This window comes from Oculina patagonica, chromosome 3 (genome assembly GCF_052425735.1).
Source record: "Oculina patagonica isolate OP01 chromosome 3, crgOcupat, whole genome shotgun sequence".
Lineage (NCBI taxonomy): Eukaryota > Metazoa > Cnidaria > Anthozoa > Scleractinia > Oculinidae > Oculina > Oculina patagonica.
The window spans coordinates 16240595-16259591 of record NC_135760.1 but is presented as its reverse complement, the minus strand read 5'-3'; the positions used below and the strand labels follow the sequence as shown (position 1 = coordinate 16259591).

Sequence of the window (18997 nt, the reverse complement as noted above, 5' to 3'; positions counted from 1 at the left end):
TCGATGTGAGTCAGTGTCAGCTACATATAAAAAAATAGGTCACCAAGGGTGACATGAGTCTAATGCCGTATGGCATAGTGATACAGATTGCGCGGTTTTCGTAAGCCGGTTAAAATTGGTTAGAGGTTTGTGTTCGGGAGTTTAATTTAAAATGCTTATAGCAAGCTAGGGGCATCGTGGATGATTATGGATGAAAACGAAACAGTCATAAATGTTATATGCTTCACAAAATTTAAAGTATGAACAGGAGTTGATGTTACTTCTTCCGTATTGTCCGTAAAAGCAGAAACGATTAAACATTTGGACAAGATTGCGTGACGATTTACAAAAAGCATGTTCATTACAACAAGGGTTGAAGAACTTCACATCGTTTTCTTTCAGATTTTTCACCATTTTGATGATGACTCTTGAAACAGATTTTGCAATAAAAGCACTTGAAATAGTGACTGTTACTCCATTGTACTGTAAGCACTTAGTGACAGATTTTCCTAAAAACGGGTGTAAATGCTCACGTCAATATAATGATGACCTTTTGAACGCTGGAAACTAGGCAATTATTATCGAGCTACCATACACAGGAGCGAAGACTGTTTATCATGATGTACAAATTTCGCGAATCATCACTTCCACATCAATGTAACCATTTTATGATTTTTCTAGCTGTAAGAAGAACTTAAGATCTCTGAGAGTCGTAAAAGCATGAAATTCGATTTCAGTGTATGGCAAAGGCCGGGACAGTGTAATACTGCAAAGCGGCCAAACAAACGCATTTTGATTTAGTCGCGTAACTTGATTTACATTTATCCATGTACATCTTTTATTTTTGAAGGTTTTTGTTTGCACTGTAAAGAAAAAATTGGTCAAAATTCGAATGACTTAAATACAAAATACGAGGTAAAGTTTTCTATTTTTTAAAACAAAATAAATATTTGGTCGCATTGTGTAAATAAACGCGAGTCGCCGTCGAAATATTTTTTCTCAAAGACGTCTTGCTTTTTAAGCAAGACGAAAACACAAGTGCTTAACTGAACTGAAAACGAAGATTTATTTTCACAAAAAGCTTACAAATGTCTTAACTGGAAAATTATTACGTCCTGTTCAAGTGTTGAATAATCGTGACTTGAGAAAGAACTTTTAATTATGCGTGGGAACAGGTGTCGCTGATTGGCTGTTTTTAATTGAAACTAATCGTGCGTGTCCGTACGGAGTCCGTTCTTGCAGCTGATCATTGTTTTCTACATTACAGCGAACGATTATCGATCCCGAACCATTCCCTTGGGATTGCTAACAGCTTTTTTCATATAACAAAGAGTCTAATGCGCATGCGCAAAGCGCACGCAAGCATTAGACTCAAAAATGCAGATGCAAGTTTTCTTTTGAGCTGTTCTGTTTTGTGTAAGCCTGGGGCTGCTAGCTGGAGTATTCCAGTTCCAGCAAGAAAACAACAACAAAAAAATACGAGGGCGATATGGAAAAATTCGAAGTTTTAGCAGAGTAGAAAAATACTGGTATAAGTTGACAAGAAACCAGACTGTTCTTATCCAAAAAAGCTTCTCTACTTACAAGGGACCGTTCATATTTTTTGAAGAAGGGGGGGGGGGGTTGTTGTTGGTGGGGTGGGATTTGAGGGGGGGCCATGAAAAAAATATGGCTTCAAGGAGGGGGGCAGCCAAAAAAATATGGTCTATAAGGGGGGGTCACTGGAAATAATAATACTTTTATGCGTTGTTACGATGGCTTCTGTAATAGTTAAAAATCTTGCCATAATGCCCAAAATAACATTTCTGAGGTTCTAAAAATTCAAATTTTCCCGGGGGAGCATGCCCCCGGACCCCTCTACTTTGTTATGTACCATACGCCATTTACTCAACCCAACAGCTTATTGGTTTCAAATGCAGTCACCCCCATACAAACAAACGGCATCCTTAACAAACAGTCATGGCAACGTCCGCTACAGGTATTTGGGGATATGCTGTTTGTCTATTATTATGACTGACCTACTGAATACATTCTTTAGTCAAGGCCTGATAAATTTTAATTTCACTTGATTTTTTTTTCTTTTTTTTAGTGGGGGGGAGGGTCATTGAAAAAAAATCGGATTTCGAAGGGGGGGGGGGCAGGTAAAAATTTCCCATGAAGAAGGGGGGGCCATTGTATATAACAGTGACTATCTATCAAATCCCACCAGCCCTCCCCCCTACCACATAAAAAATGAATGGTCCCCAAGGTTTGAGAAAGGTGAAAAACCACAGACTTCATCTGCGACCTCGAGAGAAGACAAGTGTTTCAGTCAAGGGCGATAGTTGCCGGTGGGAATATTATGTATAAAAAACATTAGCCCGAGAACAAAGTTTAGGAAGTTGTATACGTAACGTTTTTTTTTTATAGAAAATATAATTTCCAAGGGAAACTATCGGTCCACGACACCGCCGTGACAGGAATTTTCTTTTGGTTTTAAAACTGAAAACGACATGAAGTTATTTGCCATGCGATACTTCGAGGGTTTCAAATTAAATTTATATCTGTTTTGAGATTAATTTAGAATTTATTTATTTTTTATTTTGGGTCAAATTAAAGTAGTGAGTACAAACGATCTTATACTTCAACTGCAAAGCTCACTTTTCTCCCAAATTAAGAGCCGCCGTCTAAATTTTTCAACTAAGGCCAGGCCAAACGTCGAACTTCACATGAGACGGATTAAATTGCAGTATTAGTCGACCCAAACAGGTAAAGCTCGACTTTTGGGCCCGGGGGGTACTCAAAAAAGTTTTATACGGGGAGGCTCCGCCCCGAGCTCTGACCCCTTACCCTTTTATATACCACTTTTGACAAAAATTGTACCCCTTTCGTATACCTTTTACTGAAAAAGGGTACCCCTTTCATATACCTAAAAGACATGGCATAGACTTAGAACGGGACGTTTTCTTGTCATTTTCACGTAGCGCTTAATACATTAAATTAATACAGCCATAAATTGCGTCTGTTCGAAATATTTTAATTAAAGGCTCTTTTAAATACCTAAATGATAGATTTCCGTACCCTTTCGTATACCAAAACTTGTAAAATCCCTACCCTTTCATATACCTCAAATCTGAAAAAGGTACCCCTTTCGGGCGGAGCCTTCCCGTATAGGCCATTATAGGGAGTACCCCCCCCCCCCTCGGGCTTTTGGGTCCAACGTCGAACATAATTCGTCGAACCGACGGTTTAGGAGACAAGGCGTTGTCGTTGTTCAAATACAAAAAGCATTTTATTTAATACAAGATTATTGATATTTCGAATTTTGGACTTGGAGTTAGGAAATTCAATAAATCTATTCCTTGCCCACCCCAGCGTTTTTGACGGACTTTGCATGACTGGTTAAAAATGAAAACGAATTTATATTAAGAAATAAAGTCAATTAAAAGAAAAAATGTTAAAATCTGGTACTAAACAAGGCAAAGGTAAATAACAAAACTTATCGTAGTGTATAATCATGTAAAAACTACTTTTATCCTTGGAACTGCGGTGCTGACGCTAGACGCTCTTTCGTCTACCCATAAAACACATATAGTAGACGCCAAATTAATCAACCATGACGCGCGCTTTTCCCAAATAGTGCTATAATTAACAATTATTCACCGAAGTGAAGTGCGCGTGGTAAATATCCACCACATTCACTGACACTGGTAAATAGTCAACTCGGCTGCGCCTCGTTGACTATTTGCTCATAGAAAACTCGGGCTAGTAGTCTAATTGTTAAATAACACTTTTTACATCCGAGCAACACTTACCAGCCTGAAAAAATATGAAAAGTCATGCAAAGTCCGTCAAAAACGCCGGGGAATGGGGTGAATGGTGTTGATTAACGTCACGAATAGATTTATAAAAAATATCGCTGAAAAAAATCTTAAATCCAAAATTTGAAATATCAATACTCTCCTAATAAAATGCTATTTGTATTTTGAAAAAACATCGCCTTGATTCCCGACTTCCGAACCACCTGCATCCCCCCCCCCCCCCCCCCACGCGACTTCGTTGTATTTTGGGAACGAGGTTGACTGCTGCCTCACGTGTTTGTGTAACGCAATCTGATCAATGGCGGGTGAAACACAATCTTCAACGAACTCAACGAGCTTTGAGAACTTTCGAAGTAAACTGTACTATAAAGGTAAGTGTTTCAAAGAAGCTGATTAAGCTAATTGCATTCTTGGCTATTTAGGTTGCCAAAGGAGTGTTAGATTTATGTCAAACGGCGACTAATGTGTCAAACGACTCGAAACGATAAACAATTTTCTACCGGTATTTTTAAGGTTTCTCGTCTTGCTTGAAGCTGAAAGTGAAAGTTCCATAAAAATGGACTTGTACCGACTGAGAATGCACCTTCAGATAGTCATATTTGATCAGTTACCCACATTCCTCGTTATTTCGGAAGGTAACATCATGTCAATGCATGCCCTTATTTATGTCGATAGAATGACCTTTTATATGCTTTGCATATTGGTTTACATGTTGGTAGTTTATTTGTGCCACAACAACCAATCAGTCAAACATCCGACCTACCCCCCCCCCCCCCCTTGCAAAAAGGTCGTACACTGACGTCGGCTACCAGTCCTCTTGAACTCGCCATCAATGCGGTTGTGTCTCTTTAGAAAAAAAAAAATTAGGCAAGTCACGCAATTTTGTCGAGCCGAGAACAGTACCAAATAAAATATAGGAGACGACTTCAACCTGTGTGCAGGCTAGCATAATAGGCCAATTTCGATAATGTTAAAATTCTAACTTGTCTCCGATGCTTGGGGGTAGAAATCATAATAAATCACATCAAGGATTGTCGTTAACTCTTTTTTTTAATACAGACACCTACAATATACAGCTAATTTGAGAAAGGTTGTCGGAAGAAAGCACAAACGTGCACGCGACAAGACCAAAAGGTAATATGGGTAGACGTTGAGAGCTACTGCACGTGCTGAATCCCATTGAGAATGAGAAGAACGACACGACAAACGCAAATTTGCACGTCTTCTTTCTCTTCAGACATGTTGATTAGCCTCCCTGAATTTTAAAAGAATTTTTAAAACTCAAAGACATGCATTTGTAAAAGTAAAGCTACAGAAATAGGCCTTCTTTGAGGAAAACAAAAAAAAAACACAAACGTGTATTTCCTCTAGGTCAATATGCAAAATTGAAGCGAATACTGGCCCAGAAAACCTTTCGGACTTGTCGCGTGCACTTTTGTGCTTTTTTCCGACATCCTTTCTGGAATTAGCTGCATACAAAGCTAATGCACTACGGCCGGGGGAGGGGGGAGGGGGACAAAAACTTATAGACGCTATACGTGTATGTGCCGTTGGAATGGGTCCCATTTTTAAATCTCCAGGTCTGTTATGAATGTAATTCCAATTTTGGCCTCATAGTCTGAGATGGAGTCGCGCAATGGGGAAAGGTTATCAAAACGTTATGCTTTTCTGCTTAGCTAAATCGGGTCGTTTTGAAGTGTGCGAAGAAAAAGCAGATGTTGGAGTATTGTGGTAAAAATATAAGAATAAAAACATCCCCTTCATTTTTACCGTATTTGATGGGGTATACAGTTTACTCTTAAGTCTGAGATGTGGTCGCAAATTAGAGCTTCTTTTGTCTGAGACGGGTTTGTCCCGGGTGGAACATTACGTGACACTGCCGGCTTATTAAAAAAATGACAAGTTTGTGTAAGACGTCTCTTTTATTAAAAAAAACAATGGCAGTACAGATCATTAGGTACGTTTTCTTTACTTATTTGTTAAATTGTTTTTATCGCACCACTTATAGTAACATACATTCCTTCCTGCCTCGATAAGCCTTTGCTACCAAACTTGTGTTGTTACGTTTTCCTTAATTTTTCGTACACCAAAGATTATAGTATTAAACTTCCCCTTACGATTATAAATCTATTTGCGAGGGAACAACTCATGCAATCGTGACCACTCCTAAAGAGACATCAGTTATCATAAAACCAACAAATTGATAATTCCAATTCAGTCCTTTGTCAGCCTGTCTTGGATCAGTGATGTTATTTCCCGCCTCGTCCGTTTGTATGACTCTGGTTTGACCAGGTTTGTGAGACCATAATCCGCCTTCATTCAACAGGTACCAGTGGTAATCGATACCTGAAGAAGAGGCCAAGAGTAGTAAATGGGAAAGTATTTTGAAATATACTGTGTGTTGTTTTTTCTGCCTGGAATATAGTAATGATAAGGCGCTTCCCTTTTTCAGAAAGCGCCCATAATTAAGCTTTTCCTATAATTAGGAAAGAGAGCCCCTTCTCTTTTTTCCGGCGCTCATTTTCAAGCCGCCAACACCCACCACCCCAAGACCACCCCCCCCCCCCTCCCTCCGCTCAAAAATTTAAAATACGCTTCGCCGTCTCCTTTTATACATGAAACGTTGAAATATTTTATTTTTAGCACCTGAAAGAATCATGGTGGGATCCATTTTGTCAATCACAAGTCTGTACTCACCTGGGTCAACAAAAAGTGCCACGAGGAGCTGTAGTCCAGGAGGAATCCCGGGGACAGGGTCTGCAGGCCCAGGTTGGGGAGTCGGAAACAACAAGCCATCACGTACTGCAGCATCGCGGACTGCGCTGCCATTCAGCGGGTTAAAGATTTGTCCACCTCCTCTTCCAGGTTGTGCATAGGTATTCGTGATTCGAATATTTGCCCAGTTGTAGCAGTTGTTGTTACGTCTAGTATTAGGATTGGTATTCCACGGACCTGGACTAAACGGAGGTGCAACACGTTTACGTCTTGTCAGAAAACAATCTGCAGCCGGCGATACGTTACCAATTTCATCTAAAACACGCTGGCGTACTTGGTTGGGTATCAACCCAACTGGCATTGTACTAAGCAAAACCTGTTGCAGACGATCGATTAAGGCGTCATCTAGACCTACAATCAGTCGCTCACTTCCAGCGTCCCCCACTAAGAATCCTTTGTATCCGAGTTTTGCAGGTATGCAGTCTGGACTGAGGCTATTATTTTGGATTGCTTGATAGTCTGACCCATTAAAGTCGGACAAATTAACCCGCCACTGTGGATCAGGAACACCAGAAAACACCACCAAGGTTATAAGTACGGATACTGTAACGCAAAAATTAACAACGTTAAATTGTAAGAGCTGTTAAAGGTTACAGATAAGCTTTTCGGGGTGGAATTTTGCAAAATTGTAACAAGTTACCAGAAGATAGCTCACTCTACTGGCTTTCTTCTAGAAAAAAATGTTTTAAAACGTATTTTTCTTTCAGAGTTATTGCAACTTTTCTGTTTTGCGTGACTACAAATTAATTACCAAAGGTGTTATGAGATGTCAACACTTCGGAACACCCGTGCAGTTTGACGGGGAAATACATCCAAGAATGATCACATTACGTAACTTGTTCACGAAGAGTTCGCGTTTTATTTGTGGTCCATGCGAGGAGATATGCGAGGCAAATTTGTTAGAATTGAAAGCGACTATCAAACGAGCAGGTAAGACTGTAATCAATAAGTATTCCTACCCGTTTGAATTTATAGCGTTGATGAACACGCGCTTCGAGTTTTCTGCACTAGGAGTTTCCACGCTCGGGCTAATTGCGGTTTCCTGTCTTTTAGAACTGCTGTTACCGCTTTGCCTCTTCTGATTTACATTTGATTTCCGCACGCCCGACTTCGTTTTCCCATTTTAACCAGGTATAAACAAATGCAATGGCTGCAGATCGAGCGGCAATCGCGAATAGCTTTTCCTGTGAATTCGAAACTGTTTTGTAGCAAGCAGCTTTAGGGGGCTATATACGCGTTGACAAGGTGTGAAAACTAGTAAAATCTTTTCGGCCAAAAATCTCAGGGTTTATTTTTCCACGAATAACTTCTCTTCAAATGAATTAATAAGGTATGTAGATTTGTCGGATTTTTAGGAAATTTGGCCAAAATGATCGTAGGATATTGGGGCATAAAAGTGTGTCGGGCTTTAAAAATATTCAAAATATTTCTACTGTGACACCTCTTTGCGTGACGCGAAACGAAAAATTTCCTATTGGCCAACTTCAGAGCTTATTTTCCCAGAAACCAATAGAAAGATTAAAGCGGGGGGGGGGGGGGGGGGGGAAGAAACGAGGTCTGGGACCGAGTAGTGATGCTCTCACAACTTGCAACGCGATCAATTCACGATGTAGTCAGCGGTTTTTGGACGATGATGCAACAGGCAATTTTTTCCCGCGAAATGGAAGCTATGGCAATCACGACTACCATGCCGTGGAACGGAATCATTATAAAGGGGTTTAATTCTCTCAACTAAAAATCTAAAAGCAGTGTGCTTCCCAAAATTTCGTCATCGTTGTGTAGTTATAAGAACGCAGAATTTTGTGATGCCGTACTACTTTTTAGTGCTGAAATGCAAGTGATTGTATCACGATTTTGAACTGGCCCACATGGGGATTGTAAATGAGGTAAAACAAAGAACGACGTCAACAAACAACCGCAAGACAATAGAGCAAGAACAATAGCTCCCACCGGCGCGGGAATATTCGATCGCCACGTTTTCATTACCATTTCCGTGATGGTTTTATTCAATAACAAACACCACATATTGACACCAAGAACCTTTCCGGAGAAAGACAAAACTTACAAAACCTTTTTTTTTTTACTACTATAAAAATAATAATCGAACTCTCCCACTAGTCCCATGTTGTTATTGTTTTGGCAAGTTCACAAAGAAAGGAGCTGCTCATGCGCCTTAGAGACATCCGCTGACTACCGTCCCGATGATTGCTTTGCAAGTTGTGAGAGCATCGCTCAGATTTCATATAAGAGAATGTATGGGAAGTTGCTCCCTCCCCCCCTCCCCCCCCCCCCCCCCCCCCCCCCCACTGGATTAAAGCCCGACAAACTTTGGTAGCCTATAAAGTGCTGATTGATATACTGCAGTTTGTTTTGATGTAAGAGATAACGCGGATGCGGGTAGTTCAGCTAAGCGAAAATCGACAGTTTTAAGTTTGAAGGCTCGCGCACGCTAACTGAAGCTATAAATTTCAGAGATTTTCACATATTTGGCTTCTACATTTCATAGCCTTGCCATAGATATATAGTTAGCAATGGTTTCACCGAAAATAACGCGCGTACGAAACATTTTCCGAAAGGCACCCGAAAAGGTTATCAGTCGAATATGTTTTTGTTTTTTTTTAATTGAAAAACATTTTACAGGAATTCTTTAAATTTGCAGGAAGATAGGTAGAGTCAAATCAGGAACAGTCTTTTCACTGTTCATGGAGTCATAGGCGTACGAGGCGGGGGCCTATTAATACATTTTGCTCATCAGCTCCACCAGGATCCGGTTTTTTATTCTCCTTTGTCCCTTTCTGAAGTGTGTTCATCAAAAGTGTTCATTCTTAAATTAAGGCTCGTGCAACTTTGAGAGAAATTTCTTTTAGTGATATTCCTAAAGTGAACTCTCATTCATGCGATTAGCAAATAAGTCACCCCTTCATGCAGTAGGCAACATATTTCATTTTCGTATCATTCATTGGCAATTGTTTGGCTTAACTGGAGGAATCGGAACAAACACTAAACATTTGCAAGACACACGAAAAGACAAAAAAAAAAAAAAATAAAAAAAATAATAATAATAATAATATGCACCGCGAGACATGCACGGTTAGTCGGCTGTCAGTCACGCAATCGCCAGAATTTGTGTGATTTTGCGTGATCATTTCTTCATCTACGCTCACAAGCCAATAATACTGAAGCAATGCAATCTCGTCCCCAGAGGCCGCGATCCTTCTGGTCTGCGCCAGGGATCGTGACCTCTGGGCTATTCTAAAAAGCCGCAGAAACAATGAAAATACTTCTGATTGGTCGATCTGTAACGCGCCAAAATTTGAACGTGCGTCGGGATGGTTGTCCTGGCCCCTGGGGAATTGAAAGTCTGTGCTTTATGCAAATCACAGATTGTGCACGCAATCGTAACATGTGCAGTTTTTGGATGTATTTCTGTTTGGAGACGACATCAACAGTCTCAGAGCAATTCTTTTTCACTTAAATAAGCATGTTTAATGTATAACGATGTTTAACAGTAGAGAATGATCCCAAAACAGCATTAATTAACTGCGCTGCGCAGTTCTTGCTCTGCACGGGGTTTATTATTAACTGCGCTGCGCAGTTCTTGCTCTGCACGCGGTTTATTATTATTATTTTTTTTTTTCGTTTTGTCGGTGACCAGACCCAGACCTCCACTCGGTCGAGCTTGAAATCACGCGATGTTTAGAAGCTACAAATCAGTAACAAATGGAAAATTTTTCTCTTTTTTGTCTTTTTAAAGTATGTTTAGTGTGAACTATTCGATTTTGAAGCGTTTGGTTCATGGAAAATACTAAATTTCTACGCTTTCAAAGAGAAATATAATTTAGCGGGCCACAATCTATGAATAAATACCATTACGTTGGTGGAAAAGAATGTGCTGACATGACAAGTTTCACTTTTGATCGGCTAGACCCCGAGTCACGTAATTTTTCAAAGCTATCCAGCCACCTTTGAAATCTTTGCGAATCCTTTGCTCTTTACTTAAAAAAATCAGTGTGAAGTATTTTGAAGCGTTTAAATCAAAGAAAATACTAAAATTTGATGCTTTAAAAGAAAAATTCGCTTTTATTAGCGGGCAAGAATTTACATTTATTTACATTACGTCTGTGTCCTGGAATGTGCTGGCGTTAGCAAATTTCTACTTTCACAAGGCACCGATCGGCAAGAATCACGCAATGCTCTGAAAGCTTAACTGCTACAAATGGAAACTAACCTATCATGTTAAGTGTAAAATGTTCGACTTTTTAGCTTTAAGTATTTTTTGGAGCTGTGTCATCTAGAGGATTTCTGAAATCTGAAGGAAAACCACTAAGACAAACATGTCCTGACTTGCAAGATTTACGTCATTGGTAAATTAATTCTCCGGGGAATTCCAATTCAGCAAAACACAGGTCTAGTGTTCTTCTCAAATTTGATTTAATTATTTGCTCCAATATCCCATTTTCGGAGCTGGTTATTCAATCTTAAAACGGTAATTAAAGACAACACTGGATGCTGATTTAAAAGATTTTTTTGTTTCACGGATCAGGATTGTGGGAATTAAATTTGGCCACCATTAGCATATAAGAAAAATATTTAATTTCGGATGGAACTAGTCAACCATGAATTGTCACGCAAGGTGTTTTCTTACCATCTTGTTTGTCAGTCGCAACATTGTTCGACGCAGGTAAAGGGGATGAGGGGGGGTTAATTTTTTGTCCCCCCACATGGCTCCCCTAAAGTGCTCACGAGACCAGCGCAGTTGTAAGCTCTAAGAGCTCTTGTTATTTTTCGTTTTGTCGGTGACCTGTACCAAACCTCCACTCGGTCAGGCTCATGTCACGCGATGTTTAGAAGCTACAAATCAGTAACAAATGGAAACATTTCCTTATTTTTTGTCTTTACAAAGAATGTTTAGTGTGAAATATTCGATTTTGAAGCGTTTTATTCAAAGGAAATTCTAAATTTTCATGCGTCGAAAGAAAAATATATTTCAGCGGGCCAGAATCTGTGAATAAATACCATTACGTTGGTGTAAAAGAATGTGCTGACATGACAAGTTTCACTTTCGATCGGCTAGACCTCGAGTCACGTAGTTTTTCAAAGCTATTATCAGCTACCTTTCAAATCGTTGCGAATCCATTAATCTTTACTTACAAAATTCAGTGTGAAGTATTTTGAGGCGTTTGAATCAAAGAAAATACTAAAATTTCACGCTTTAAATAAATACGCTTTAGCGGGCAAGAATTTACATTTATTTACATTACGTTTGTGTCCTGGAATGTGCTGGCGTTAACAAATTTTTACTTTCACAAGGCACTGATCGGCAAGAATCACGCAATGCTCTGAAATGGTTTAAATCTGCTACAAACGGAAACTAACTTAATCCTCTGGTCTAAACTTAGCATGTTAAGTGTGAATGATTCGACTTTTTAGCGTTATTTATTTTTGGAACTGTGTCATCTATAGGATTTCTGAAATCTGATGGAAAACCACTGAGACAAGCATGCCCTGACTTGCAAGGGTTACGTCATTGGTAAATTAATTCCCCAGGGAATTTCCATTCAGCAAAACACACGTCTAGTGTTCTTCTCAAATTTGATTTCCTTATTTACTCCAATATTCCATTTTCGGAGCTGGTTATTCAATCTTTAAACGGTAATTCAATACAACACTGGATGCTGATTTAAAATATTTTTTTGTTTCACGGATCAGGATCGTGGGAATTAAATTTGGCCACCATTAGCATATAAGAAAAATGTTTAATTTCGGATGGAACTAGTCAACCATGAAATATTACGCAAAGTGTTTTCTTACCATCTTGTTTGTCAGTCGCAACAGTGTTCGACGAATGTAAAGGGGATAAGGGGAGGGGGGGGGGGTGCATTTTTGTTCCCCCCACATGGCTTCCCTAAAGTGCTCACGAGACCAGCGCAGTTGTAAGCTCTAAGAGCTCTTGTTACAATTACGTGACACGACCTGAATTTGCATAAAACCGCAGACATGTCTTGTCTCCTGTGAATGAATTAACGGTCGAATGACTTTTTAATTATTCAGTGGAACGTGGAGCGTGCGCAAAAGAGTCTTGCAATCTCTGGCGCACGCGCACAATCACACCGGAACCAGGATTTCCTGGTTCCGGTTTGGATTCGTCCAGAGCCGTTGAGTTTCCCGGCCCGCTGGTCAAGGGAAACGCAGGCTCTGGGGACGAGATTGGAAGCAATGACTCAAGTGAGAGGCGCGGTGACTTAATGGCTAGTGCGCAAACGCTAGAGGGGTCCAGATTGTATCCTTGGACAAAGTCATTGTGTTGCATTATTATTCCAGTCAATAACAAAAATGGATATAGGCAAAAAATATTTTTCCTGTGGTTACCTGTGGGTTGTGGGCTTGTAGTTGGCAAAGGTGGTCTGGGTGTAGATGGTGGGGCTGGTGGGGTCGTTGGTCTGGTCCTAAAACGAAAAAAGAAACGACAATCGGTTAGTGTCGTAGTTTTGGTAACTCCAACATTACGTTTAAATCAATTATATTATAATTACCAGAATGTAAAATCATTGCATGACACTGACTTGTGTTAACATTAACAACAACTCTCCAACCCGAACCTTCTATGTTCTGTAACTTTTGTTTCCAACGTTCTGTTTCCAACGTTCTGTCCGTCTGTCTGTCTGTCTGTCTGTCTGTCTGTCTGTCTTTCTTGCTGCTGTCTATCTGTCTGTCTGTCCGTCTCTGTATGTCTGTCTGTCTTTCTGTCCATAGTACACGAAATTGCAGTCAACACAAACACAACGCTGCAAAGGAAGAGGTTTGTCCTTTGTCTCGGGAAACACGTGCGCAAAACATTTAAAGGTTTGTAAACCACTTATTAAACGCTCTAAGTAGCTGGAGCATGTTGCAGAAGTCTACACGGTCCATACGAACGAAAAATACATGTACTTTGGTGGTTAATCACGTCACAAATAATTATTCTGATTGGATCCTTCATGTTGAGCAAATTTCTTCGGTGACTGGGAAAAATGACTTTCACTAAAGCTTGTTAATGTCATCCCATCGGCCGTTTTCTTGCATGGTCAGTGCAAGTTAGAATCAATAAAGTTTAAGTGACACAATTAATTTGCAAATCTCTTTGACTGTCAGTGCGTGAATTTGCTTTCCTGAGGTTCTTATCATTTCCACATATGAAACTCGACGTACAGATAGTGCACATAGCAGTTTAGCTGCCAGCCTTGACTAGCGCTAACTAAACTGGTGCAGTAAAATGTCACAGTTGGGTTTTTAGCGCCTTGTTTCGGCCCATGGATTAAAAAACAAGGCATGTTTACATGTAGAGCGCTTGTTTTGGCTCATGGATTAAAGAACAAAGTATATTCATGCGTACCGCGCTTGTTGCGGCTATTAGCTTATGATGTGACGAGCGCTTGTTTCGGCTCAAGGATTAAAGAACGAGGTATATTCATGTGATAGAGCGCTTGTTTTTGCTCATTGATTAAAGAACGAAGTATATTCATGTGTACCGTGTTTGTTTCGGCTCTTGGCTAATGAGATGCATTTTTCTAGTGGGAAGGTTAGGACAGGCATCTGTGGCCCCTTGAGTGAACTAATGAGATGCATTTTCCCACTCGGCAACTTTGTTTGTCCAGTCGACACAACTTGTCCACTTGTACGACTTGTAAAACGTATTTTTCCACTCGTATCAAGTGGACAGTATTGGTCATGGGTGGAGGGGAGGGAGAGAAATCCCATGTTAACTTTTCGTATCTGTGCTAGCGGAAGAAGGGGTCATACGTAGAATTATATCACCTTCCGAATATCAAACAATTACCTCCATTGTACAAGCCACTAAAAAATTAATGAATTCTCCAAATCGCTATGTTACTATTCTACTGGCAAAGTTTATTTTGTCATGCTTATCTTAACTGATGTAACATAATTTTCGTTTTTCATTTTTACCTGATTATTATTATCAGTCTTGTTTTAGTTAATTCCTATGCTTTTGCAATTCTATATGTATTTATGGTCACGGAAATACATGTAAAGCTTCTTGATGTTGATACATTAACCTTAAGCTTCTAGGTCTTGCTGGGATATACTTTTAATTTAATTTTTTGTTTTTATTTGCTTATTATTTTCGCAGAAAGAAAAGTCTCGATGTTTTGTTATCAATTTCCCGGTACTCATTGATATTCCTCAGCATAAAGAGGCTGTATAAGGGTACAGCGTCCTGCCCCCAAAACACATCACAATAATTCCGGCTCCCCAAAAAGGGGGAAAGTGGTCGTGGGCTCATCAGTGGGCATGTGTGAGAAAAGGCACACGAGCTAAAGCACGTCGTTATTTTTGGAAATACATTGGCTGTAGTATGCTGCATGAGAGTCCACACGGACGCAAAATTCATGCATTTCGGTGGTTGATCATATCACGAAAAACTATTTTCTCTTGGACTCTTTCACTGCATGTGTCAGTGCCGTCATTGGATTCTTCGTGTTTAGCAAGGGCTATCCCTCAGCCGTTTTCTTGCATTGTCAATGCCAGTTAGAATCAATGAAATCACACCCTGAATTTGCAAATTGCACGTGTATGAGGTTAGCAGTGGGTGAAACCGTTTGACTAAGGATTTTCCCACTGCCACATTTAAATTTGCTCGTGCATAAAGCTAGCGTTAACTAACCTGCAGGTAATTGTCACAGTAGGGTTTGTAGTTGTGGCAATCGCTGGTCCTGAAACGTACTGATTGTCTCCAGTGAGACACCTGCTCTTGGCTAAAGCTGAATCACCTGTGTACAGCCCTGCGTCTCCTCCCACCAAGTCACTTGGCACACAGAAGTTGCGCTCGCCACTAGAGGAATTATCTGGCCGTACAGCACATTGCCCTTGTTGCCCATCCAGAACACTATTGAGGGTAATATTTCTGCATACTCCTGTCAGTGCAAGGACCTGTAAGTGGGTCTGATACGCCACTTGCGGGCCTTCATTGCATCGGTACTCCAAGCACACTACGCCTGCCGAGCCAACCATTGCAGCTTGCTCTGCAGTGAAACCGTATCCCACGTCAGGCTGACCCGGGGCTTTTCCGGTACTATTAACATAGATGATTGAGTCGGGATTCGATCCGTTAATGACCGCTTTGATGAAACAAATCTCATCCGGCCTCACATTCCAGAAGCGGGGATTGTTAGGATCGTTATTTCGAGGACTTTCCCAGTGGAAAAGTTGGCTGGCATTGGCTTCTTCGAATTCAAACGCTAAGTCACCTACTCGGTTCTCTCTACATCTTCCTCGCTCGAATAAGAGGTAGATTGGGCCACTGTCACTTACTTTTGTAGAATTGAACTGAAACGACTGTCCGATAATCTGAGCGTTCACTGCTACAGGAAAGAAGATGGGCTGCTGTGGAATTAGGGGCTCTCCATTTAGTTCTGCTCGCAGGATTGCTGGCCTGTCTCGTAAAGATAGAATGCACAGAATTCCACTGGCGGGAACGGTTTCTTGACGGTAAGAAGTAAACTGTTGGCCATTGTCGGTCAGTCCAATGCGAGTCACCACTGTCCCTCGAGGAGCTCTGACTCGGACAAAGCTGGCAATAGCGACGTAATCCCAGTTAATTCTGTCCCAAGGAATACCTGGTATAATTATGCCCACAAAGAACCTCCTTACTTGTCTTTTCCTCCCCAAACTTCCAGCAGATTCTTCAAGACGCAGCTCTCCAAACTTGACCCAGCGGCCTGTTGTCTGGCTAAGGTACCACTGCGCAACTGTAACACCAGGGGGAATATCCAACTGTTCAGCTTCTAAAACGACAGTGATGTTCTTGGCCAGATTAAGTTGGCGGCCGTTATCGTCAGTTAAAGCCAGCCTCAATATTCCCGCAGTACCCAGCATCACCTCCTCTCCATTTTCGTCTATCGCTGAAAAATCACCCGGGGCTGCCGCCATGTCTGCTTCACTTCTAGGATCAACTACTCCGATGTTTGCTGTGACATTGCCATTGTAGATTGCACCGTCAGCAGTAACGAATGCATTTGCAGGAATCATGATGCCGAAAAAACTGGGTTTTCCATCGGATCCATTAAGAGCTATTAGCTGCTCCTCACTGGCTGAAAATACCATTACAGGCGGCTTCGTTTGTAGTACAATGGTGTAGAATGACACCTGACCCTCGTTTAGTGTAAATGCTTTTGTCGTGTCCATCAACAGTCCTTGGAGCGTGTCTTTAAAGGTCAGCACAAGTCTCTGAGTGCCTGATTTGACAGGAATCCTGAAATTTCCACTCATGTCTGTGGAGAAGTTTCCTCCTCCACCTTCCACAGTTATCTCGCCGTTCTTTAACGGATTTCCATCGCGATCAACTGCTCTTCCACGAACAATAATTTCCGAGACAGAACAATTTGCACAAGCGCAGCGGGTGACTTTCTGAATAGTAAACGTCTGACCGTTATCACAGCTCACGGCGCTGTCAGACAAAGCGACAGGGCTGCAACACTTTCGAATGGATTCCTGCCCTCCGCAGCCACCCGCCTCTCCTCGCGTAACGCATGGTTCATTGGAACAAGTACCAACATTGACGCTGTTGCTCAAGCTGCTGTCTTCAAAACATCCGGGAGGCAAAGTTAAAGGGTTTGTCGTGGGGGTGGGTTCGCATGAATCGTTGCCACTGCCTGAAAGTGTAAATCATAAATGTACCTAAGAACACAATGTGGACTAAACCTACAATAAATCTACACCATTTCAAATACTTAAATATTAAATATTTGCTCGACTCAAAATATCTTTTCTGCGGAATGTGAACGGGTGCGTAGCATGAGGAAGAAACCTTTTATCACAAATTATCGCAATTTTCCTAAAGCGCAGGCAACAGAGGCAACAGTTTCAAAGTACTGTCCCACATTAAGATTTTCATAGGATTTGTATTGTTCTCAGTTTTCAATTTTGATTGAGTTATGATTATCATTTTATTTTTATCTTTACCAAAAAGTGCCAACTTGTTTTATATTTCAGTTATTTATTCATTAAAAGGTGCTAATCATCATGGCAGTAACCAACATTGCTATACGTTTTCAAGCATGTAACTGGGGATTCTAGACTTCACCGGTACCACTTCGCAATGAATGTTGCAGTTCACAAGGATAGTAAGAACAGATGCTCTTAATGAGCCTTATGAACGTTGCCAATGAATTTTTTAGAGAACTGAAAAGAAACCGAAAGCTATTGTTTGGCCATTATTACAAACAAGTTCCAATTTTTTTGTAAACACAACTTCGTTCACATCCCCCCCCCCCCCCCCCCCCCCCGTTATTTTCCACTTGTTAAAGCCTTGGCCAAAAAGTGATTAATTTGGGCGTATTTCATTTGCAACATACGCGTATAGCCGTTGCATTTCCTCGTTGGAATTTTCTATTATTTTTTTTTTAAGTCGTAAAAGACAATAACAAATTACAAAGAGCAAATGCGACGGCTATACGCGTATGTTGCAAATAAATACGCCCTATACATCAAAAAGAAGAAATCAAAAAAAAAATATAAATCAAGGACTTTAAAACACAATCTCCATCTCCCGGGGGGGGGGGGGGTACTTAACAAAAATGTGCCGCCGATAGGGTATGGTTTTTGAGGTTCTCAGTCCTTAAATAGGGTATCATTTATGCTCCTTTTGACAATGTGTTCCCGGTGTGATCCTTAGATAGGGTACCTAAATTTTATTAGCTAAAATAAACGCCCAGCTGAACGAAAAAAGGTATCTTAAAACTGAATTTTCTGTTCAGGTATTAGTAAAGCGATTTTATAAAGATTTGTTTCTTACCGTGCGCGGTTAGCCGTTATTTGGGTCGTCACGGAATGATTCTCCTCCCCTTGAATAGGGTGTCATTTTTCGCTTTCTTTATCCTTAAATAGGGTCAGGGTTTATGAACCTTGGCGGCACACCCCTATCCGAAATTTATGGGAGTACCCCCCCCCACCCCGGGCTCCATCTAAATCCCCCGCCCCACCTATATATAAGTTTTTTCCCGAAATTATAAGCCTATCGACGAAAAATATAGTAATTTTGATCTAATCCCTTCCATTTTACATCTTACCAGGAATCACTTCAAGATTTGCTTCATTGGAGAATATAGAACCAAAGTCATTTGTAGCACGACATCTATACAAGCCAGAATCATTTGAAGATAAACTAGATATACGCAGGCTGCTCCTTGATTCCTGCAAGGGTGTGCCTTCATGAAACCTTTAAAAGAATATTTCCAAAAAAAAAAGAACATTAAGCGTCCGATTTTGTACCACGTGTTGCGTTTTGTCCAGTGAGCGAGCGCGAAGATTAATCGGTGGGCTATCATTGGAAAAAATAAACGGGTTTAGTCGTTGTGTAGCATTTCTAGTTTCCGGTACAATTATTTGTAAATAACTCAGGTGATGTTACTTGGATGAAAGAAAAAACTGAAATCAGATCTGTATAC

At 40.7% G+C, this 18997-nt stretch overlaps 1 protein-coding gene across 5 annotated transcripts in view; it reads right to left on the bottom strand.

The window, feature by feature from the left end:
• Nucleotides 1-5682: 5682 nt before the first annotated feature.
• Nucleotides 5683-18997, bottom strand: part of LOC144646950 (cartilage intermediate layer protein 2-like) — a 52071-nt gene continuing 38756 nt past the window's right edge. For all 5 annotated transcript variants that reach the window (XM_078506671.1, XM_078506670.1, XM_078506673.1 and 2 more), the window contains 5 exons: nt 18620-18768; nt 15217-17203; nt 12924-13000; nt 6477-7097; nt 5683-6125 (listed from right to left, as the gene is read on the bottom strand). In XM_078506671.1, coding sequence (XP_078362797.1) covers nt 5926-6125; nt 6477-7097; nt 12924-13000; nt 15217-17203; nt 18620-18768 — 3034 coding nt within the window. In that variant the 3' untranslated portion in view covers nt 5683-5925. The remainder of the gene's footprint in view (nt 6126-6476; nt 7098-12923; nt 13001-15216; nt 17204-18619; nt 18769-18997) is intronic.